The sequence below is a fragment of the Rosa rugosa genome, chromosome 1, assembly GCF_958449725.1.
Source record: "Rosa rugosa chromosome 1, drRosRugo1.1, whole genome shotgun sequence".
Taxonomy (NCBI): domain Eukaryota; kingdom Viridiplantae; phylum Streptophyta; class Magnoliopsida; order Rosales; family Rosaceae; genus Rosa; species Rosa rugosa.
In genome coordinates this window covers 2606396-2630773 of record NC_084820.1, presented here as the reverse complement: position 1 = coordinate 2630773, position 24378 = coordinate 2606396, and the positions used below count along the sequence as shown (strand labels likewise).

General features: G+C 38.8%; 4 protein-coding genes and 1 long non-coding RNA gene across 5 annotated transcripts; 2 read left to right on the top strand and 3 right to left on the bottom strand.

Moving 5' to 3' along the window:
* The first annotated feature begins 9940 nt into the window (after positions 1-9940).
* Positions 9941-11710, top strand: LOC133710208 (uncharacterized). Its single transcript, XM_062136225.1, has 3 exons — positions 9941-10637; positions 11045-11217; positions 11336-11710. Exons 1-3 carry the CDS (start codon positions 10092-10094, stop codon positions 11496-11498), a joined length of 882 nt encoding a protein of 293 aa, XP_061992209.1. The 5' UTR covers positions 9941-10091; the 3' UTR covers positions 11499-11710.
* Positions 11711-11849: 139 nt separating this feature from the next.
* Positions 11850-13907, top strand: LOC133710200 (phosphatidylinositol/phosphatidylcholine transfer protein SFH12-like). Its single transcript, XM_062136213.1, has one exon. It carries the CDS (start codon positions 12040-12042, stop codon positions 13708-13710), a length of 1671 nt encoding a protein of 556 aa, XP_061992197.1. The 5' UTR covers positions 11850-12039; the 3' UTR covers positions 13711-13907.
* A 1496-nt stretch (positions 13908-15403) lies between these two features.
* LOC133726955 (equilibrative nucleotide transporter 8) lies at positions 15404-16966 on the bottom strand. Its single transcript, XM_062154591.1, has 2 exons — positions 16329-16966; positions 15404-16243 (listed from the first exon to the last, which is right to left on the bottom strand). The coding sequence occupies exons 1-2, from the start codon at positions 16867-16869 to the stop codon at positions 15543-15545; spliced, it is 1242 nt and encodes a 413-aa protein (XP_062010575.1). The 5' UTR covers positions 16870-16966; the 3' UTR covers positions 15404-15542.
* A 2039-nt stretch (positions 16967-19005) lies between these two features.
* On the bottom strand, positions 19006-20136 carry LOC133726954 (uncharacterized). The gene is made up of 2 exons (XR_009854955.1): positions 19692-20136; positions 19006-19413 (listed from the first exon to the last, which is right to left on the bottom strand). It is a non-coding gene; the product is annotated as an uncharacterized LOC133726954 (long non-coding RNA).
* Positions 20137-21578: 1442 nt separating this feature from the next.
* On the bottom strand, positions 21579-24050 carry LOC133726936 (uncharacterized). The gene is made up of 7 exons (XM_062154575.1): positions 24012-24050; positions 23364-23456; positions 23181-23280; positions 22875-23091; positions 22560-22793; positions 21969-22479; positions 21579-21893 (listed from the first exon to the last, which is right to left on the bottom strand). The coding sequence occupies exons 1-7, from the start codon at positions 24048-24050 to the stop codon at positions 21579-21581; spliced, it is 1509 nt and encodes a 502-aa protein (XP_062010559.1).
* Positions 24051-24378: the final 328 nt, after the last annotated feature.

Below are 24378 nucleotides of genomic sequence, written 5' to 3'. Positions count from 1 at the left end.
TGAATTTGTGCATATTACTAGGGTTTCTCTAATACTGTTTTTGGTTGCAAACACTCTCGCTCAAACACTAAATCTTGACAATCATTACCACCTATCTCATAGATCTCATTTTTAATTATGATTCCTGCAAAATTTGAGTCGAATTAAGAATCAATTAGCCATTTGATTACTCATCTTTAACATTTCAATTTCATCCGGTGTGTTATTTATTTGGGAAAAATTCACCAACGGTGTCTGGACACTTAGGGGACTTTCAGAATGATACCTGAACTTACAAAGTTATCAATGTGATACCTGGACTCATTTTTTCGTATCAACATCGTACCTATGACCAATTTCCGTAACGGCTCCGTGACGGAAATTGGCCATAGGTATCACATTGATACGAAAAAATGAGTCCAGGTATCACATTGATATCTTTGTAAGTTCAGGTATCATTCTGAAAGTCCCTAAGTGTCCAGACACCGTTGGTGAATTTTTCCCAATTTTACACGTGCGATGCACGTGAGTCACTTAATGAAGACAAAATGACCGATTTACCCTCAAATTCTTTCTTTCTTTTCTTTTCTTTTTTTCTTTATTCTTCTTTCTTTCTTCTTCTTCTTTTCTGGTTTCTTCTTCCCCTGATTTGAATCATCAAGATTCAAATCATCTTGCTCGTCCGATTCCTACCGCCGATCGCCGATCAAACACCACCGCTACGTCTCAATCCACCTTCATGCACCACAGATGTTTCTAGTTCCCCCAACTTCAAATCCTATAGCAAATTGAAATTGTGCATTGAGGCTTCACCACTCACTCCGAGTTCATCCCTGCGCCGTCGCCAATGACTTGACCACAACAACCTCCACCACCGCACAACAACGTCGTCCTCCGCTGCTTCTCGATTGGGTTTGGGGATAAGGACTGCTTCTTCCTCCACCGCTAGCAAAATCGTGGAGGCTCAATGCCACATTCTAAGGGCCACAGACCGGAAGGACAGCCACAGAAAGGTTTGCACCACCAAAGGCCCCAGGGACCGCAGCTTCCGGCTCGTCGCCCACACCGCCATTCAATTCTACGATATGCAGGACCGGCTTGGATACGACCAGCCTAGCAAGGTCTTCGATTGGCTAATCAAGAAAGCCAAGGCCGCAATCAACGAGCTTGACTAGTTGCCACCGTGGAACCCAAACTAAATTTATGTTCATACAACATTTTCTCCGACGAGGCCGATATCCGCCGCGCAGGACACGCAGAACGTGAGCCTCAATTTCTCGATGGTGGAGGCTCCGAGTTCTTTGTCTACTAATCGGCGAGGCATAATGGTGGGTAGCAGCGGAGTGGCGAAGCTGGTGAATAAGAACAGCTCGAATTTTCTGCAGGTGAGGATGGTGTGGAGGCCGAAGTTATTAATCTTTGTCTGCCTAAAATTGCCTCTGATCGAAGTTGGGCTAGAGGCCGAAGTTTTCGGCTAAACCGATGAAGTTGCAGGTGAGGATGGTGTGGAGGTGGTGTTGCATGTCAGGAACGAAGGAGAGGATGGAGGGGTGGGATTGGAGCTGTGATTTGAGAGTGGAAGGCTGGCGGAGTCTGAGTTTCTGATCAATGGTGTATAAAAGGGGGTCGGAGGAGAGAACGAGAGTGGTGGTGGTCAAGTCATTGGGGGCGGCGGCGGGGATGAACTCGGAGTGAGCGGTGAAGCCTCAATGCACAATTTCAATTTGCTATAGGATTTGAAGTTGGAGGAACCAGAAACATCTGTGGTGCATGAAGGTGGATTGAGACGCAGCGGCGGTGTTTGATCAGCGATCGGCGGTGGGAATCGGACGAGCAAGATGATTTGAATCTTGATGATTCAAATCAGGGGAAGAAGAAACCAGAAAAGAAGAAGAAGAAAGAAAGAAGAATAAAGAAAAAAAGAAAAGAAAAGAAAGAAATAATTTGAGGGTAAATCGGTCATTTTGTCTTCATTAAGTGACTCACTGTCACACCCCGAATTCTGAATTTAAGTAATTCATATTCGAAGCATGAACCTCAAATACCCTGTTTATAATCTCAGAATTTTTTTCTCAAAATCAACTGCACATTACACCTCTCAATAATTACATAAACCAAATCCTCAAGCTACTTATTACAGTACACTCTCACCAAAACAAATTATAAAGCTCAAGAGAGCACAATTCTCCTCACAAAACAAATGCTATAAATCTAATACTAATACTCTAAACCGCACGATCACTGCCCTGATTCTCCTGACCTGTAGGATTACCCGCTACACATTTTGAATAGTGTACCGGGAGTTGCAACAACACAAAACCCGGTAAGCTTTTGACAGCCCGTATGAGTAAACAAGAAAGAACTGTTGATTTATTCAATTATATTTATTATAACTCAAGTAAACAATCAACACACTCACAAGGTAACTCCAAAAATCACATAAACATAAAAGCAAGTATATTCTCGATACTCTCTTTTAAAACTCAACATTTGACTGATCACAACCAACAACTATTGCAACATTAATATGTGAAATAACATTAAAGCAAAGCATGCTTGATTCTCTTTTGACTAACACCTTCACATATTAGCAATATATCACAGATAGATATTTGATCAGGATAATATAAGCACACTTCTCTTTTTAGTGAATTTTCGGATTAACTGGTAACAAATCACAAATCCACGTACTAGGGTATGTCTACTATACCCAAAATACGGGTAAGCTGCAGCATACTAAGGCTACTTCCAAAGTATGTATACCCAAGGTCGGCTACTTCCTTCCTATGAGTATAATAGTGCACTATCTGTAGGGACTAGGGCCCAGGCTAACTCCTCATAACACCAAAACACATTTACCAGTAATTCATTTAAGCACGGGGTTGTAGAAATCACTCGGCTTCACAATTGTACTTCTCAGACATAATCAAATTCACAGAATACAATCTTTATGATTTATAGATCGTATATATGTATATGTACACCCACATAAAGAGACATATTATTTCAAGATAAATCTTTATTTCTTAAAATAATTTCCACATAATCACAAGTGGGCATATAAAATAGCTTTCACACCACATGATCAACATTTCATTATTCAACAATTAAAATGCGAGATTAATAGCTTGAATAATATCCAATCCATTCTCAATCATTTCATCACACCAATCACACATCAACCAATATATATATTCCACGTAAATATATATATACGTAATCATCCGCTCAGGGATGACCACTAATATCAACTATAGTTCAAGCATAAAAACCGTGAAATTCATTTGTATAATAAAATCATTTTACTTACCTATGGACCGTAGTTGATCAAGTCCATATAATTTAAAACAAATATTTATTCCACAAATATTTTCACACAATTGCGACAAAAATAAAGTAATTAAATTTATTCGGTTCGTAATATGAACCACGTGAGGTTTACTCACCTCTAATCCAGCTGCGTCTTCTAAAAAGCCAAATATATCAATCCGAATCGTCCACCAAATCAATCCATCGATCACCTAATCCAATAATGATCTTAACTTAGCCAACAACTCATAAACGTACTTAAACGATGATCCAACGGTCTGATTGAAATTAAACGATGATCCAACGGTCGGATCGAAATTATATGATGATCCAACGGTCGGATCCTCACGGATCGCCTTTAGGATCATCCTCCTAAATTATCATGAAGATCCAACGGTCTGATCTTCCTGAATCGCCCTTACTAATATCTCCATAAATTTATATGAAAATCCGACGGTCAGATTCTCACGTATCGCCTTCCGAATTACTGCTTTACAATTATACGAAGATCCAACGGTCGGATCTTCGCCCGTGACCTCACAAAGTCATCGGTACAGTCATACGATCAACATATCTAAATTTGAAGCAAAACCAATGGTCTGATCTTCGCAGATCGTAAACCGAAGATAAAACGTAAAAACCGTAAATAGTAACGTAAAAACGTAAATCCACTATTTATCAACTTTTTCTAACATGACCATGTTATATATCAAAACGTTCGTATGGATGCATAGATCATCGCCTAGATAATGAAAACTCGAAATATGGTCTGACGCGCCGCCACAAGCGGTGGTCAGTGGGCGGTCAACGCGGCGGTCAACTCCGGGTCAACCACCTCCGATGGCAAAGTGACCAACTACAAACTGGTTCAAAATGAAGAGTTGATCGTCTTTCATACCTGGAGCTAAGCGAGATTCAGTCTAGATCGTCCTAGATCAAGCTTTGAAGTCGGATTAATCCTGTGCGTCCGATCAGATTTCATATTAAATCAGGGACGTCGAAAAAGTCAAACCTTGATCTAGTGTTCTACACTCAAAATCGTGATGAAAGACTTACATGGGGATGATCAGGGGGAAGAGAAGATCACGAAAATGGGAAGGATCGGCCTCGGAGACGCCGGAAAAGTGGAGTTCCGTCCGGGTCACCGATCGGAGGCTGGGTTGCTTCGATCCAGGTCTGGGGGCAGCGTCGGAGCAAGGTGGTGGCACCAGGAGACTGGGCGGCTCACGGCGAAGCTAGGGATGGCCGGGTCGTGGCCGGAGGACGGAGATGGATCCGGGTCGGGTCAGTCGGGTCGGCTGCGTAGGGAGGAGAGAGAACGGAGAGTTTGGGGGACCAAATTGCAATTTTGAGAAAATTTTGTCCTTCCGAAAAATTCAGGTTTTCCACCTATTTATAGAAAAATCCCAATTTTTAAAATATTCGTAACTTATTCATACGAACTCCGAATATTGCGTTCCATATGTCCACGAACTCGTATCGACGAGCTCTACAACTTTCATGAAGTAAGTTTTCCCAAATTTTGAACGTATCAAAAGTCAATTTCCACGAGCCCCTAAATAACGTTCGATTTCGAAAATAAAATCGTTCGAACTAATTCCACAACTTTTCCAAGCTTCGTACTCGCTCCTACTATCCTGAAATCATTTCTAAAAATCCATGGAATTTAATTTGGATTTTTCGGGGTATTACACTCACGTGCATCGCACGTGTAAAATTGGGAAAAATTCACCAACGGTGTCTGGACACTTAGGGACTTTCAGAATGATACCTGAACTTACAAAGTTATCAATGTGATACCTGGACTCATTTTTTCGTATCAATGTGATACCTACGGCCAATTTCCGTCACGGAGCCGTTACAGAAATTGGCCGTAGGTATCACATTGATACGAAAAAATGAGTCCATGTATCACATTGATAACTTTGTAAGTTCAGGTATCATTCTGAAAATCCCCTAAGTGTCCAGACACTGTTGGTGAATTTTTCCCTATTTATTTGTCTATAATGTTTCACTATTTCAAATAACAAAATGGTTATTAACATGACTAAAATTTTGCAGAGTTATGTATAAAAGAGTAATCTTTAACATCAATGATTTCATTTATTAAAATTCAGTGCCTGATTATCAAAATGATACAATGCCGCAAGCAGAGAAGAACCTAGAAAAATTAAGTTTTTTATATATATTTTTTTATAGAAATTTATTTATTTATTTTTTTGTTCGGTGTAATGAAAATTGTGGATGACACAACTCATGGGCGCATTAAGCATTCTGTGTTGTCTTCTTATTCTTTTGGCTATATATATATATATATATATATATATATATATATATATATACAGATCTCATCCAGAGTGGAGCTCCGCTTTGAAATTAACGTGTGAAGTTCGAGTTTTGGGTCACTTTTCGGTCGCATATCCACATCTCGACCGTTCAGTTTTTAGGTACTAGTGTATAGATCATCTCTGCAAATTTTCAGCCAAAATGATGATCGTTAAGGCATTGATAACTGCCTTAAAGCTAGTACGGTTCAGGTTGACAGATTCAGTCCGTCCATTGGTTTAAGCGAGTTAGATACCTTAACGATCATCAATTTGGCTGAAAATTTGCAGAGATGATCTATACACTAGTACCTAGAAACTGAACGGTCGAGATGTGGATATGCGACTGAAAAGTGACCCAAAACTCGAACTTCACACGTTAATTTCAAAGCGGAGCTCCGCTCTGGATAAAATCTATATATATATATATATAGAAGGTCCAAATAACAAATTTAGAGGTCTAACTAGAAGTCTAGAACCACCCATAAAAATTTGTGATCTCTAGCATTTTTCTGGATGAACTGAGCTTGGGCTCGTACAAAAAAAAAACAAAACTAAGCCTTGGCTACAGTCCCAATCTGACCATTCTTGGACTGGGTTGTCTATATGTTTAGCGTTGGGCCACATGTCTTTTTTTGGGCCTGCTTTCCTAATATATTGTCAAGATTTTGCTAGGGTTTGTTAGTTTGTAGCATGTGTAAGGATTGTACACTTCAGAAGAAATGAGGAGTGCATATGATCTCTATGCTTTGCAGTGAAAGTATCAATTTATATCTGCGGATGGTAATGGTGAGGGTAAAGGCTGAGGATTAAAATATGATCTCTGACCCAATCTCCGAATTGTTTACCCCAATCCCCGATATATTATATATGAAAATGTAGACCTTTTAAAGGGCTACAAACATTCTCCATATTTAGCTCTTAGGCTTTATCGATATGAGGTTTTTCGCCTCTTTTATCTTATATTTCACATTTGCTAATCCTATACATGGCTTTCCTTATCCAAGCGCTGAGTACCCACTCATCCCTTCATCATGATCGTTTTGATATTGCCATATTGTTTGGATGCACCAGGAAAATGCAGGTGATGCCGATAGCAAACCATGAAGAGCATTGTAAGCCAATAATAACTCTTATAAGATAATGTAGGAACATAATTACCCAAAAGAAAAAAGAAAAAACACAAAGGATAATGTAAGACAAACTTAATTGGTCAGCTAGTGCATTATTGAAGATTAAGCTTTAGGAATGCAAATGAATAATATTCTCACTAGTTAGTCAATTTCCTCAATCTTGTTGGATCATCCTATTGGAAAGATATTGATCTTCTCCAATGGGCGCGCACGGAATATGTAGAACTAGAATACAGGGGGCTGAACCACCACAGGTGGTCGAGTTGGTAAGAGCCTCCAGGTGTGGAACCCCCACACCCAGGTTCGAATCCCGCCGACGCTTATTGAAGTTAAATCCCAATATATTTTTGGTGGCCAGGGGGGATGAAACGTTCTGACAAGATCCCCCGAGCACGGATTAGTCTCTGGGCCTAGGAAGCCTTTGAGGACACCGTGTAATTGACAAATCAAAAAAGAATACAGGGGACTGAAGTTGAGCTTAATATGCTAATCAACAGTGTAATATTATAAGCGTGTGGTTGTCTACATTAAGCCTGAAAATATTGTCTTCATGAGGCTTACAATTCAATGCCCACAGCTATATGTATGGAATCTCCTCCACATAACTTAGAAAGTAATTCTCATAACCCTCTCTTTCACTCAATTTCTTTGCTTTATATCTCTTTCAATCTTAAGTCAATTAAAGGTTCGTCCAATCTACAATAGGATTAATAAATCTCACACTATCTTTCCTGTGGCATTTTTAGGGACCACTTTATTCATTGGTCTACACCCCTTAATAACATTATTCTTTTTTGGATTTCATATATCCATCGTTATATATCAAACAGTAACCTATAACAATCCTAACTCTATTATTCCAATCCCCGATCTGATAGGCTAATCTGAGGGTCGATAGTTGGGCACCTCTCATTCTGTGGGAGAGAACGTTCATTTACAACATATATAACATGTAAAGTTGATTAGAGATAAGCTAGAGGTGTTTCGACTTTAAAGTTTCCCGCCGCACTATTTGACAGTGAGGGTTTTAATCTTCACCGTTGGCAACTACAGCAATTTGGTTTCGTTTGCCAAATTCATGGATGTGAATCATGTGGGTGTCGGCTGTTTGAAGCTAGTGTAGGTGCTAGGAACCCTTGTGTCAAATTAAGCCCCCTGGCCAAAGTAAATATATAAGAACCTAATAGATAAAAAAAAAGAGTCTCTAATTTTGTCTTTCTCGTCAATAAAATTAACTTTTACTTCATATCATGGAGGATTCAACCGCACCAACTAGTTTGAGAAATACCATCATCATCTCTCGTGTGTATAAATATCATCATACATTGCTTCCTCGCCTGATCTATAATAATTTCAAAGTAGCATCGATCAATTAATTTATAGAAAATATATATACCCTATATCGTTCGAGATTGTATATATACGATTCTAACGTCTTGTAGACACTTGCGTCTCATGCATGCATGAATCCTGTTCTTTAGTTTTTGGTTTTGAAAAGTTTCCATCATCCATGCATGCATGAATCGCATGGACCAAGAGTCCAAGACCATGCCGAGTGGCCCAGTGGATGCATGTGAAAACGATTAACCGGTCACTTTCCGATCAGTCAAAAACTCAAGAGAAACTTCTCCCACGTACGGAGCACTTCAATCATTCACGTGACGATGGAGCCCAGAAACTTGACAAGAAACAAACAAGAAAAGCCGAAATAATATTAAACCAGTTTCAGAAGAAATATCTAAACCCCAAATAAAATTACAAAACTACCCCCGTCGGAGCAAGTTGAGCCACTCCGCGACAGAAAAAATGGAAAAGGAAACTCGGCGGTGGGATCCATTTCAAATCTCCCAGGAAAGAGCTGCACCGTCAATCTTCTGCCGATGACGTCATGCGACCTCAGAGCTACCTGCTCCGTTGAGTTCCAGCCGGTGGGGCCGTCCCAGGTGATGCAAGCAACTGAAGCAAGTCTGTTTTAATTTGCAAGCAAAGCACAGCCGCTTGTTTTGCTCTAGTGGCAAAGTCGTGAATTTGACTAATATATTGGATTTCTACGTAATCTAACACGGACAGTCCCGCCATTCCGCGCCAGGGAATGCCAATTGTACGTTGGGGAGGATGGGTTCGATCTTGCCGTTGAAGTCAAGCATGCATTGAGTTTGACGGTCTAGATTTTAGCGGGTCAATCATGGCGCCTCTTTTAAAACTTGGGCTTATTTCTGGTGTGTTGGGTACTAGTACCTCTAGTCCACTACCGTCTGATACGGAGAAGCCGACTTCAATTTGGTAGGGCGTGTTTGTGAAAGGGAAAAAAAAATGCCTTTTTGGGAAATTGGGTTAAGGCCCCGAGGAAGAAGTACTTCTAACTAATACATGATTGCATTTTTTTTGTTTTAATTCGTTAAACTTGCCATCATAATGTGATTAGGCTTAATACTTTGTGAAATCAAGCACATGATAACACTAAAATATCTAAAGATTTTATGATTTCAATCAATGCAATCATGCTTTTTGTTTGCTCAAACTTCAAATTTCTCTAAGCTAATGAAAGACACCGATAGTTTTCGGTAAATAATATCGATATCTTTTGGTTTGTAATAGTATATGTCAATGAAGTATTAGGTACAAAGTATAGAACTATCAAATTGATTCTTTTAGCTAGGTTTTTTTTTTTTTTTGAATAATCATTTAGCTAGGTTTGAAGAGAAAATAATCTCGAGTTTAATATAATATTGTTAACCTAATGAGTAGTTAGTTGACCGAACAAAGACCAATATTTTCATAATAAGGAAAGAACCTGTGGTGAGCGAAATGAAAACGACAAAATAAAACGGTTGGCAATTTCACTCAAGTCGAGTTCTTTACCATTTCCTAACTTTCGTACCTGCTTATATTAGTAATTATCTCTAAAATCAAGCACGACAAAACGTACAAGGCCTCTTTTTTTTTTTTTTTTTTTTTTCCGTATATGTAATTACTTGCATTAGCGAGATAATGCAGGGGGCACATCCCACATCACATGTGTTTAGGCCAAGTGTTTGAACTGTTCTCACGCCGAGTCTCCATCCGACCAACCCAAAAGGCACAAAACGCTTTTCGACTTTTCGAGCCAGCACCACCACTGTGCCAAACGCGCCCTTACCGTCAACGCACCCTCCCATCTCCCTCCCACTCCACACTGAACCAACGGCTCAGATCTGATGCTTCCCTCCTATATAAAATATATTCAATGCCCTTCCGTTTCCTCCATCTCACATTTCCCTCTTCTCTCCAGACCTGAATTTCAGTTGTATTCTAGGGTTTTAGAAGGAGTCTGAGATTCGGGGTTTCTCAGGCGCACATCATCATTATGCTTCTACGAAGCTCATCGTCGCCGATACTAAACTCATGGCTCCCCCACTCCAAAGACTCGGGTCTCGGGTCGTCCTCCTCGCCCGAACCCGAAATGGTGCCCCAAATCCCCCGAACCTGCGCCATTTCCATCAGGTCTCCTCTTTCCGTATCTCGTAAAACAAACCAACACCTGATCACTCTCACGCGCGCCCGCTCCGACGCCGATCTCGGCGGCAGCCACCAGCGGAGGCCGCCGTTCGCGAACACGTTGAGCGGGTTCGAGGAGAGAGGAGGAGGAGGAGTGAGGAGGACGATGTCGTTGGGGTTGGCGGAGGTGGAGGGGTGTGAGATGGGGACGAGAGAGAATATCGGGTTGTTGAGCGGTTTGGTTGGGGGTGGGGACGGCGGAGGCAAGATCTGCGGACGAGGTGGCGGCGGATCGGACGGTGGTGACGAATCGGATCGGGGAAGCGCGATCGCCGAGACGCATTATCGGAATATGATCGAGGCTGATCCCGGAAATCCTCTGCTTCTTAGCAACTATGCTAAGTTTCTCAAAGAGGTAAATTTTTAATTTTACCGCAAGAACTTTTTTTTTTTTTTTTTACTGAATTTGTGGTTTTGAATTTTTTATTAGAGAGTTTACGTTTAAGTTACTAATCTCTGATGGGGTTTCTGTAATTTTTTCAATTGTATGCGTAGTTTTGAACCGACAAGAAACCCATGCATCTGTTTATGATTTTAGTTTGCAAATTTCGAGTCAATTTGAAGCAAATCCATGCATAATTGTTTGAATTTTGTTACTGGTATCTCTGATTTTGGAAGCAGATACATTGTTTTTGTAAAACAATACAAAATCTATGCATATTTTTATGATTTTGTTAGGATTTACAGGTTTTTGATTTGCTATTCTTATGCTATAGTCAAGATTAGTGGTGCTAAAGGTGTTGTTTTGGTAAAAATTTACAGGTTGTTGGGAATTTAGAGAAAGCAGAAGAGTACTGTGGGAGAGCAATCTTGGCTAACCCAAACGATGGAAATGTTTTATCCATGTATGCGGATTTGGTATGGCAAATTCACAAGGATGCTGCCAGAGCCGAGACTTATTTTGATCAAGCTGTTAAAGCTTCACCTGATGATTGGTAAGAGCTATGGTCATGTGTTATCAACCTACTCAGTTGAATTGCAGTAATGGAAGCAGTGATTTCTGAATTAGTTTTTAACTCGGTTTTATTGTTGTTTTTTTTTTTTGTGGTGCAGTTATGTTCAAGCATCATATGCTCATTTCCTTTGGGATTCTGAGGAAGACGAAGATGAGGAGGAGGAGAAGGAGGTGAAAGAAGAAGGCAGCAACCGAGCACCAGCACACAAGTTGGTTCACGGAGTTCCCCCTTCCCCGCCTCCGTTAGCTGCTGCTGCTTAGATCTGCCCGCAGTCCTGACCTTTTTGTTCATATCTACTTGTTAACCCTTTGTAGCATAACCGCTTTGGCTGGCAGCTCACTGCTGTGCCGAGATGAGCTGCAATCGACTGCTCTTTGTTTTGTTTTCATCTTCTTTTTTAGTCAGTTATGTCTTGTAAAAGAAAGAAATTGTAACAAAAATAAAGGCTGGAATAGATTTTTTCGAAGTAAAATCATTCTCCCTAATGCTTTTTTAGCATAATATGCATCCTCTATTGATCTAAGCTGTTAATAGTCGACATTTAAAATAGCTTGAAGAAAAGTTGTTTCCTTTGTTGTTAAAATGCTCGAATGGTGAAACGAGTTTTCAGGAAACCACTGTTTAAGGCCTCTGGCTAATAATAGCTAAAATAGCAAATTGCTCTGTTTTCGAACCTAAAAATGAAAAACGGTTAATTGAACCTCGCTGTCTTTGCTTCATCTTCAAGGATTCACAAATTCTGAGGAAGATTATTTATACCAATCTCTTTTGATACACACTTTTGTGTTAGGCTGTTAAGCCATGGCTGCCTCTGTATCTCCATTGTCCGAATCAATCATGAAGAAAGCAACACATGCCTCTGCCAAGTTCCGAAACTCTTTTACCCGAAAGGGTAAGAGAAGCAGCAGCAAAGTCATGTCTGTCGAAATTGCAGATGTGCATGATGTTGAGGAAGGTCAGGCTGTTGACAAGCTTCGTCAGGCGCTTATATTGGACGAGCTTCTTCCAAGCAAGCACGATGATTATCACATGATGCTTCGGTTCTTGAAGGCCAGGAAATTCGACATTGAGCAGACCAAGCAAATGTGGTCTGAAATGCTTCAATGGAGGAAGGAATTCGGAGCTGACACGATCAGAGATGATTTTGAATTCGAGGAACTCAATGAAGTCCTGGATTATTATCCCCAAGGACATCATGGGGTGGACAAAGAAGGAAGACCGGTCTATATTGAGAGACTGGGACTAGTTGATTCAACCAAGCTCATGCAAGTCACAACCATGGACCGGTATTTGAAATACCATGTTCAGGAATTCGAAAGAACATTTGATGTTAAATTCCCAGCTTGTTCGATTGCAGCGAAGAAGCACATTGATCAAAGTACAACTATTCTTGATGTTCAAGGAGTTGGACTAAAAAATTTCAACAAAGCTGCTAGGGAGCTTATTATGAGCCTTCAGAAGATTGATGGTGACAACTATCCTGAGACCTTGAGCCGGATGTTTATTATCAATGCTGGTTCTGGTTTTAGAATGTTGTGGAGCACTATCAAGTCATTCCTTGATCCGAGGACAACGGTGAAGATTCATGTCCTTGGGAATAAGTACCAGAGCAATTTGCTTGAGATTATTGATGCCAGTGAGTTGCCAGAGTTTTTAGGAGGAAAATGTACTTGTGCTGATGAAGGAGGATGTATGCGTTCCGATAAGGGACCATGGAAAAATCCAGAGATAATGAGTATGGTCCATAATGGTGATCATAAGTGTTCAAAGGAACCAAGGACTCAGGTGGCTGAAGACAAGAAGTCAGTGTATGTATCCGATGACGAATTGGTGTATTCCAAGGGACATTCTTCCCCTTCTTTACCGAAAAATTTCCACGAATCTTTCAAGCATGAAGATTATGCCCCAATGGTTGATAAAGCTATGGATGTAACAAGTCACATTGTTGTGGGAAGTGTCAAATTTGACACATTTGCCTCTTCTAAGTCGGCAGATTGTTTCGACATGCCTGAGGCTTGCAAACCTCCTGAGGGGTTTAGCGCTCGTTTTTTGGGTGCTATTATGGCATTTATTTTGAGCATTGTGGCTATTTTCCGGCTAACAAGTAACGTGCCAAGGAAGCTTACTAATTCCACCTTCTACTCTAGTGCTGTTTGCCACGACGACACAATGCTGAAGAGCAAGGCGCCTTCCAAGCCTGCCATTGCCATTTCTGATGCAGATTTCCAGTCCATCATCAAACGCATGGCGGAGTTGGAAGAGAGAGCCATTGTTTTGAGCATAAAACAAGCCACCATGCCACCCGAGAAGGAGGAGTTGCTTACTGCTGCTTTGAGCCGGGTTGATGCCTTGGAGCAAGAGCTTATGGCAACTACTAAGGCTCTCCAAGAGTCAATTTCCCGCCAAGATGAGCTCTTGGCATATGTTGAAAAGAAGAAGAGGAAAAGGAGGTTTTTCAAGTTCCACTGGTGAAGGGTTCTTATTTGCACCCTCACTTTATGTCTCATTTACCACATGTAAATAATTGTATAAATTTACCTTGGTAAAAACAACTGCTTTGGTTACGATTCTGCATGATATCTGCGAATATTATGCTTGTATATTTGTAATCAAACATCTTATTATTTGGGCAAAATAGCCAAATTACCCCTAACTTTTCTCATGACTGCCGATTTATCCCCTGACATTTCAATTTTGATTTTGATTATTTACACCCTTACTTTTCTAAATGTTGCCAATTTACACCATACAGTCAAATTTTAGACTTTCCATCCAATTTCTCCGTTAACTTAGTTAGCACGTGAGGGGTCTTTTCGTCTCTGCAATTGTCACCCAAAAAAAAAAAAGAGTGTTGCTATTTGTACCGAACAAAAATCTTAGTACACCCTGGCCAACTGTAATTTTTTTTGCCTCTAATGTTCCAATATTACCCTCATATATTAATAAATCAAGAAAAAAAATACAAAATTACTTTGTTAAAAAAAAAAAAAAATACTGCTATTCGTCTTCCCACAACTGTTTTTTTTTTTTTCCCCTCATCCTCTCCTCTTCTTCTCTATCTATCTCTCAATTATCTTCTTCTCAACATGACCTCTTCCTCTATGTTCCTTTTATCGAGATCAATATAACACAATCCCAACTTAGATCAATCAAGATGACCTTCACATGCTTGCTGTAATTTTAATTTTCATATTCTATACATATAAATATTTTAGTTTGTTCGATGGCTCCTCAATCTTATACACAATACAAACCCCTTCAATTGGAAACATGGAAGATCAAATTCTTATATGAATGTTTGAAATATTAATCCAGTCTGGCCAAAGAAAAAGAAAACCAGAAACCTAAATGATCAAAGATGGTTAATTTCTCCTTCAGTGATATGATCATCCAATCATTTGATGTGACTAGCAAATATTAATTAAGCGATCAGTTGCAAGCTAACAACCAACCTTGAAATAAAGGGAGTGAAGAAGAAGAATAAGAGATGGACAAGGAAGAAGCGACAAAGGGCAATTTTTTTTTTCCTTCTTTTAACGAAGAACAGTTTTGTATTTTTTTTTTATTTCTTTAAAGATGTGTTGGTTTGTTTATTTATTTTTTTATGATAGTTGAAAAGACAAAAAAGCCCCTCACGTGCTAACTAAGTTAACTGAAAATTGGATGGAAAGTCAAAAAAATAACGATAGGGTGTAAATTGGCAACAATTAGAAAAGTGAGGATGTAGATAATCAAAATTGAAATGTCAGGGGGTAAATCGGCAGGGAAAAGTCATGGGGTAATTTGGCTATTTTGCCTTTTATTTGAGATGAATTTCCACAAGCCTCTGTACGTTGCAAGAGTTTTTCAACCTAATTTTCAAAGGCAGGATTTGATGCAAAAGAAAAGCTTGTATGGGCCAGAAACGGGAGCATAATTTATGAAAGCTCTGTTTTCCTAATGCATTGTCTCTTGCACCTGTACTTTTCTCATTGAATTGGAGCCAAACCTAATGAAAAGTGGAAGCATGTGTGATGACCTTGGTCAGTTGGAATTTTCTTTTATAAGATTCCACATGTTTTATCTTCATCCTTTACAAGTTAGGCCTTTGTTCCCAGCCTTCCCTTTTGGATCTCAGATTCTGAGTTATTTGTCGTTCTCTCTAGAGCAAGTAAATCTTTGGAAATAGGCACACAAAATAGTTCCATACTTTTTTTTTTTTTTTTTCACAATAGTAGTATTCTACGTTGGTATAGGCTTACATAGACAGGATTTTAGCATTTCTAAAAATGGAAATACAAAGTAAATACACTAATGAATGAGGCTCATAAAATCCAGAACCAGCCTAGAACCGAACCACTAACCAACCCGACTCCAAGGAACACAACCATTACAATTGCAGATAGTTCTGCTTCTGGAACAGGTACTAGTTTTGGTACTGTCATCATGATGACACTTGTGAGGTAACCATTGGACATTCCAAGCATAAATGTGAGGAAGATCATAGGAACTTCAGTTTTCAGCCATGTTGGTCCATGGAGGCAAGCAGTGAAGATTGGATAGAATAAGAGTCTGGTAACACAAGCCCATGTTGCCTTTTTGATACTCTTCAGAAGGTACACTGCAGTCAAAAATTTACCTACTAAATCCGCAAAGTTGTACACTGTGATAAGCAAAATGGGATACCAATCTTGAAGAAGCTTGGATTCCAAATTTTCAGCTATAAATCCTGGAAAGATTGACAGAGTCACTGTATAGATTAAGAAGATCCCAAAAGCTGGCCCGGGAACTTTTTGCGCCACAGCCCAAAATTTCGGCCTTGATGAGCAGCAAAAGGATTGATCTTGAACAAGTTTGCAGTGTTCCTGCATGACTCTCAGCTTGTATAGCAAGTTGGAACAAAGGATGCAGCATAGGAGTATAATGATGCTGACAATAAAATACAAGTGGGCACTTGTTTTAAGTCCTTTTGGGGTCTGTGGAACCATTGCCTTTGTTGAAATTCTCAGGACACAAATTATAACACCTGAAACCAAGAACTCTAATTTAAATATTGGTAGGGAAAAAAGTTCGATCACATACATTTACTGAGGTTATAATTTGCATGGTACCTGAAGAAGCAGTGCCAGCAAAAACAGCCTGCATATACTTTTTGGGAAGCTTTCCAGCTGATCCCATTAAGCTTCCACCTACCAAGCCATCAGCTAAGCCACATATTACAACTGATGCAACTGTTACACCATAAGCTGCATTAGTACTGAGATAACTAGCCCAATCTGTGATAGGAGCCACGGTTAACGAGAGAATAAACATAAAAAAACCCAAGTTGAGTCTGAGCCTAGGGCTCATTTTCTCCCACCAGCAACCCCAAGTCATCATTACAAGCAGAACTAGCACTGAAGAACTCATGTAAGCTACGGAGAAGACCTTCTCGACATGCTTGGTTGGATAGAGATAGCCAAAGTAATCAACAGCAGTGATGAATGCATTCCAAGGAAGCAAATTGCCTGCTCCGAGCAAGAAGTGAATAACGTAAGCAACCTTGTAAGCATCTCTTGGCTCATCTTTGAATTCTAGACCTTTTACTCCACTTTCCATTTTGTGAAACTCTTGGTTTGTGTCACTCTTGGTTGGAAACTTATATAGCACCATTTTAAGCGGCGAGTGAACTTAGGGAAGTGATTTCTGACAAGAAAGGAATCTCCAAGCTTTATGATCAAAGCCCATGTGGGCTAGCTAGCTAGCTAGCTAAGGCTTGTTGTAGCTCTGGCTTAGGTTTGCTATATCAGCAACTAGTTTAAGCTAGAGCACAAGAATAGCTGGAACGTACAAGTAAGCTGGACCGTGGAGGCGTGGAGCCAGTTAGGTAATGGATTTTGATTGATGGATTTGATTCATGTAGAAAAATTATGCTGAGAAGAGGACAATAATGGATGGGTGCTGTTACAAGTACTATTTATATATACACCATTAGAATTTGGGTGACTAGAAACAAGAATACTGAACGTTTCCAGCAAAATTCTGTTCCTTGATCGCTTTTATGTTTCACAACTTGACAAAAATTACTCACAGCCTCCATATATAATCATGACATTTAGTCCGGTTCACCTACTGAAATGAATTTCTTACCGAGTTGTACGTACTCAACTGCCATTGATTTATATCCAATATATAGTGAAGAATAATGAGTTATTAGTTGAAATGAATTTATTTACTTCATATAGACAGTTGAGTATAAATAAGTAAGAAAATCTATTGAGTACGTGAACAAGATTTCTCATGACATGTTATAATTGATATTAAGTGATGAGAATTCAAAAAGTTAGCTTGGGGACTTCGAATGACTGCTAAACCATAATGCACTGATTTCTTGTCATTGTTGACTAAAGCAAGGTAAAGGGCAATTCACTGTAGGAGAGCCAAAACCGGTTTCTGTCATGAAGAGTAGTACTAGCTAATTAGTACTAGTGATGTTGTGAAATGATCGAAAGAAGAGGGCCTATCGGCGTGCCCCAGCTGTCACATTACTCGGTTCATTTCGATTAGCAAGAACTTGATTCTCTTCCTCTACTGTCAGGAATTTCCATTAGTGATTACCATGTTACAGTTCCACTACTGCATTATTCTTGATGCTGCTGTACGGGTACAGACCTAGCTTCATAATGAGGTTAATACTATGTACTTGATCACAAACTAAACATATGAGATTAGGGGGGAAGAAGCTACATATAGCTTTGAAGATTTGTTTTACCTAAAGTGTGTGCAGATCAAAGACAATCAGTTTTGGAACTATTATCAGGTGCTTGTCACTGCAGCCATTATTAAGGTCGTTGTGTAGTGTCATTATACTTCTCCATCCTTTTCTTCCTAATAGAATTACATGCACCAGGTTTAGTGGTGTACCATTAAAGCCTAAAAAGGCAAAATAAGGTATATACCAATAATGGAAGTAAGGAGTAGTTGACGGCAAACTTGGGTGCTGAGATATGGCCTCAGATTTGCCAAAAAGGGGATTCCTTTTGCTTGTTGATCAGATGGTTATAGTTAGTTCAAGGAAATAATGTACTAGGATGATCTATACAACTTTTTTGGTACAAATGATCTATACAACTTTAAGCCTATATCAATCAAGCTCAAGCCAACCATGAACAATTTGGCTTGGTTTTGGCAGCCCTAACTATATAGATGGTATATATGGGGTGTCAATTTATCATGGAGGATGGAGATAATGTGTGATTGTTTGATGCAGCCAGAATGGTTGGGGGATAGCCATAGCCAATTAGCCATATGCATACAAGAAGAAATGTGAATAGGAAGCTGCAGTGGAATACTGGAATGTTTTACTCTGGGCCTTGAAGGACTCGGTCAGAATCTTGTGATGGGCTATATGAAGTGATAAGAGAGAAGATCTTCACAGTAGATGGGTCAAATGAGCTTAACTGCTTAAGGGCATATTATGGGCTTAAGTTTTTTTTTTTTTGTCTTTCTAAGAACTCTCTGAAACTTATGAGAAATTTTATTAACACATTGCAAAATACTAGATACACATCTCTTACTTAATACACATTCTATTAACTTTTTTATTTTAACATTTTACTAGATACACAACCCCAGACTTCCTAAACTACCCTCATTCACAATACACAATACTTATTCATTAAATACACATCCTCTTTTTTTTATATATACCATCTTAACTTGAAAAAAAAAAAAATTATATATATATATATATATATATACAGCAAGGATCTGAAGAGGACGTCCGTGAAACTAAGAAAATGCGGACGAATCAATCACAGCCGTTGGCTGTTTTAATTGATGACCAACGGTTTAAAATGAAAGCACCCAAACAAGTATGCGTCTCTATTCCCAAAATCCAGTCTCCTCAGTCCACTCTCAACGACACAAAACCAGAGTAAAAGCAAAAGCCAGTAACAATCGGTGAAATTCATCGATTTGATTTACAATCGGCTTTGAACCTTTGATGGTGTTGAAAACCTCCTTTTGAGCCGAACCTTTTCAATGTTTTGAACGTCTGGGTGCGAGAGAAGGAAGAACTTGTTCGCTAGCTGGAGATAAGATTGCTGAGTCCCTTCTTGACCTTCCATGGTGAATCGGTAGCTGTGACTCACTGAGTTAAGTGGGCTCCGAGTAAAAGCTTTCTTTCTGTGCTTTTCTTCAGCGGGCTAGGAGGCACTGAAACGTTTGAAATAGACTGTATATGACTCTGTTTGTTTCTTTATGAACCAATGACAATTTGGGATGGGCTCTGTATGGTTTTTGCTGTCAGATACAAATTCTTTCAATCTCAAATTTGGGATTAGCTTTTTAGTTTTTGTATGTTTTCTTTTGATTCAATTTGAACGCAAAAATTGTGCCAGGCAAAAGCAAAAGTTTGTTTTTCTTCTGGACATGAGATTGGGTATAAGCCAAACTCTTCATGCATGGATGGAAAGAGAGATGATGGGCCTTACAGCTTTGAAGTAGAAAATTTCCATTCAGATCGTTTTCGAGTTGGGATGAGGGATGATGGGTTTGGATCGATGTCAGTTTTGAGCTATTAATCTGAAAGAACGAAAAAGAAACAACAAAAGAGTAAAGAAAGAGGAGAGGAAAGAAGGAGAAATAGAGCCGCTAAAGATCATTAATCTTGTGAAATAAAAAATTAAAACTCCATGATAGAGAAGAACCCTTATCCCCAGTAAATCTTTCCATAATCAGGACAATTGTGGGAAATTTCCAAGAGTAGATCAGTACTAACCCAGATAAAAAGAAACAAAAGAGAAATAAAATACTCCTCAAATGGCTAGCATGATCCTCAGTTGAGAGGCTAAAGGATGAGTCGGTGGTTTTGTCATGGTTCTAAAAGATCGATAGTTCCCGAGTGAGAGAGAAGGATTGAAGAGTGAATGAAGTTCACAAAAGAACAAAAGAAGCGGATAGAACGTCCTCAAAAAAGAAAAAGAAAAAAAAGAAGCGGATAGAACTTGGCCCGCACTTGTTGACCGTCGCGAACCATTGGATGTCATTTGTACCATCCAACGGCTAACGCTTCATATCCGCAAAATTACAATTGCACGGACGTCCTCTTCAGATCCTTGCTGTATATATATATATATATATATATATATATATATATATATATATATATATATTACATTCTCGATAAGAACAAACAAATGGTCAAGGAGGCTGGAAGAGGCGGTGGCGGTGGCGGAGGAGGAGAACAAGGCCAAGGAGGCCAGGGATGTGAAGCTGATAATGGCGCAGGTACAGTACCTGCAGAAGAAAGTGGACGACGCGTTGAGTAGCTACAATGAGTTGGTGAAGGAGGATCCCAAAGACTTTCGGCCTTATTTTTGTAGGGGAATGATTTACAGCTTGCTTGAGAGGAATGAAGAGGCCAAGGAGCAGTTTGATAAGTACCGGCAGCTTTCGCCGAAGAAGTTTGAGGTGGATGGATACTTGATGAAGCCATTGTCGAGAATCAAGCTTTTCGGGAGCGATGAGAATTGAGCCAAAAAGAGGATAGTGCATTCTCTGTTAAAGTTTTGTTATTTGTTTGTTTTCGATTGAGACTTCACTGAAAGTTCATAATAAGAGGCCTGTAGAGAAAAAACATTTATATGTAAAAGAATAAAGAGAACAAAATGGTTCTACAAAGAGAACCATTGCAAACACAATTCATATGGTTCTACAAAGAGAACAAAATGGTGGCAAAATATTGATGCTCAGTTCAAGCTAAAAATTAAAAAGCTACACAAGTACAATTGTTAAATATATTGAAGTTATAGTTCTAATTTATTAGTCTCTAACAATCCAACTGAGTAAATCTCAAAACAATTCAATCATCGCCAAGATGCATTGTATTGTCTTTGCCAGACAGATTAACATCACCAAGTTGAGTAGTTTCATCATCATCACCAAGTTCCATAATTTCTAAGGATATATTGGCTACTCTTTCAGGATGCGGCAACTGGTTATATTGCTGGAAGCGATCTTGATATTTCAAGTACAAACTCTTAGTTGTGTTATCAGCATGATTAATCCAATTTGGTGGAACTGGTGGCAGTGGGTGCCCTGGCAATAAGCATATCTGCAAAGTAATAAGAAATTTCATTAGTGATCTAAAGTTATATCTATAAAAATTATATACACAATTAATGTATGCTACTTTTTACCTGCACAAAGTGATTACTATTCACAAATCCAATGCATATCTCACGTAGATCTGCTTCCATTAGTTTTCCCTCAATGTACTCACATAGTGGGAGAAATGTAAAGCATTGACCATTTGATAAGTTCACAACCACTACTCCATAACAAGTTGCTATTAAATGCCCCATGTCTGAAAGATCCATCTATTTTGTTTTAGGTGCAATACTAGATGCAGAATGGTTGAGTCGTTGATGAAGTTTCTCAACTCCATATTGTCCTCCATAGAGACCTTCATAAAGATCAGGCCTGCCTTTTAACTCATTTATTAAATCAATTCTCACTTTACGCCAATGTTTTCTACCAAAACCCAAAGCTGCTGCCACAACTCTAAAACCACAATTACCATCAGCTTCAACGTCCATTGAACCAGTAATATATTGCCTCATACCAAAGATGAACTGCCCTGTATACTTTTGAGTTACCTCAAACCTTGGATCTTTTGAAGTTGGCTTGTTTGGCTGTACAAGTAGATATATCATAACTAATAAACTATTATCAAACTCAAACAAAACATTACTTTATTTGTATCATACCTTAGTTTTCTCAACTTGACCATTTGCTTTCTTTGTATGCGATGTTCTTGATACCTTTGGAGCAGTTGGTACTGAAGAATGATTGTCGCGCTCCGATAACAATGCATCTACAATCTCAAACCCGGATGGCCAACGATGAGTACTAGTGTCTACTTTATTTGGACGACCATTGGTTTTTGTCTTTTCAGCTGGTTCCCTAAGTAAGGTACAACCTGGATTCATCAACTCATCGATCTTCACCAAGATTTGACGTTTTGTTTCCTCATCTTGTACTTCGGCCCACTCTGCTAATCGATCTAAATGTGCTTTTACAGGAACCTTTTCATGTACTTCCGAGTCTTCCACAGTTGTTCTGATCTCTAACTTTCTCCAATGGCGGTGCACAGATGATATTGGTATGGGACGATCACAACGCTTATATTCAGCTATCTCATGTGCACAAGGCAACCCGTGCGTTTTGCGAATATCACAATTGCATAATGCAAGTGATTCTGATCCAATATATTCAGCACTGTGTAATAAATAAATTAATATAGTCTGTAACATGAATAAAATATATCACACAATTAAAGACAATTAATATTGAGCTACCTGTTCGCTTCACACACGATCTTGTTCAACGCAGAGATGGACACGAATCCTATCAAATCCCTCAAGTATGCATGCCTAAACTCGTGTTGCACAAAGCATCTACTCTTTTCAAATGAAGCCTTAACTTCAATGTGATGTAAACACAGTAAAGAGTGAATATGCTCCCATGATACACTAAAGTCAAGTTGTGAAGACTTAAGCTCTCGCTTAAGCTTTGTATGTGCACTCTCCGCCCTAGTCAAAAGATGAATCGTTGAGTAAATTAAGCAAAGGCATCAAGATAAATATTGGAATAAGACAATACATAACTATTACCGATTAGAAGTTCTCGCACCAAGATGCATGTATTTGTTTGTCCATGCTGCAACAAACATTTCCTTATACTTAATCAGCCAATTGGTCTTCAAGTAATTTATCTCTTTAGGATATGCAAAATATTTTGATTCAAGAGTTGCAAGGCTCCTCAAATAATCATCCTCAGTGATGGAATCCACCCAGCTATTCCAATCCCTAATAAACATTTCCCACCCGGCTGTTGTTGCAAAGCTTCCCTTGCAAACTTTCTGTATTTGCCACTTCTCTCACAACAAAATCTTATTTTTGGTTTCCTTTTCTTATTACCCCAATTTGCTGAATCAGACCTCTCAATCACAATCACACAATTGTTTTTCTTTCCCGTTGTATAGATCCATTGAAGTAATGCAGCCTTACTTTCAAAAATCTGCACAAAGCAACACATTTAATTTGTAATCCAACCTTAATAAGGTCCATTAATAATTTAAATCAAACTGAATGAAATATTACCTGGTGCGTTGTGAACTCATTGGTATAATCACGTGAACAATCTACTCTAATTCCTTTATATCTAGTAGAGTCATCACCATGCTGGACTTTAGCCTGGGATTTACAAAAGTTAAAATAAGTAAAGAGTTTGAATCTTCTTAATAATGCAAGAGCATAGTTTATGACAAGTTGAAAACTCAAAACACGCCATAATTATTGTGTTAGTACTTGAAGCTCATAGTTGACTATCTTGGTCACTCTAATGCTGCTAAACCCTGCTGCTTATTACTGTAGTTTTTTTTTTTCATCGAAAAGGAAAATAGGATCAAGGATCAAACCAAAAAAGTAAACCGTTCCAGTATCTAATTGCCAAAAGCTTCCAATATCTTGACCAAGAAGATAGTTAAAGTAAAATCATATGAATTAACTATGTTCGCTTCCTGCAATAGTCATAAAAAGAAGCAAGAAGCTTTCTCGATTTGAGATCGAAAGCACCCAACTCTATGATATCTTATATCTACATTACTTGCAGGATCATCTAACAAAACAGAGTGCCCATCATTTAACAACAATTGAAATACGAAGGAGAGAATGAGATAAAATTCGTAGTAGATAAAATTCAATCAAAGATAAAATTCAATCAAAGATAGAGAAGGAGAGAAGTCGTACCTCAATTGAGGGCTGAGAAACACCAATATCAGTATCCATTACGCTATTGATAATTTTCTTTAGAACTATGGATGTTCATCGATCCGTGTCGTTAACTGTTTCTAACTAGGGTTCTAAGTTTGTTCATTCACGTTATTCGCTTAAAGAAGAAGAAAACTCTAAAGCGGGATAGTATATTCTAACTATGTTTCTTTATTTTTGATTTATATGTCTATTTTGGTAATTTAACATACCCATAAAATCTGATATTGGGTGTATGAAAAAAAGGATGTGTATCTAGTATTTTGCTATGTGTGAATAAAATTTCTCGAAACTTATTGAATAACAACATATCATAAAAGAGCATGTACAATTGTACATTAGGATT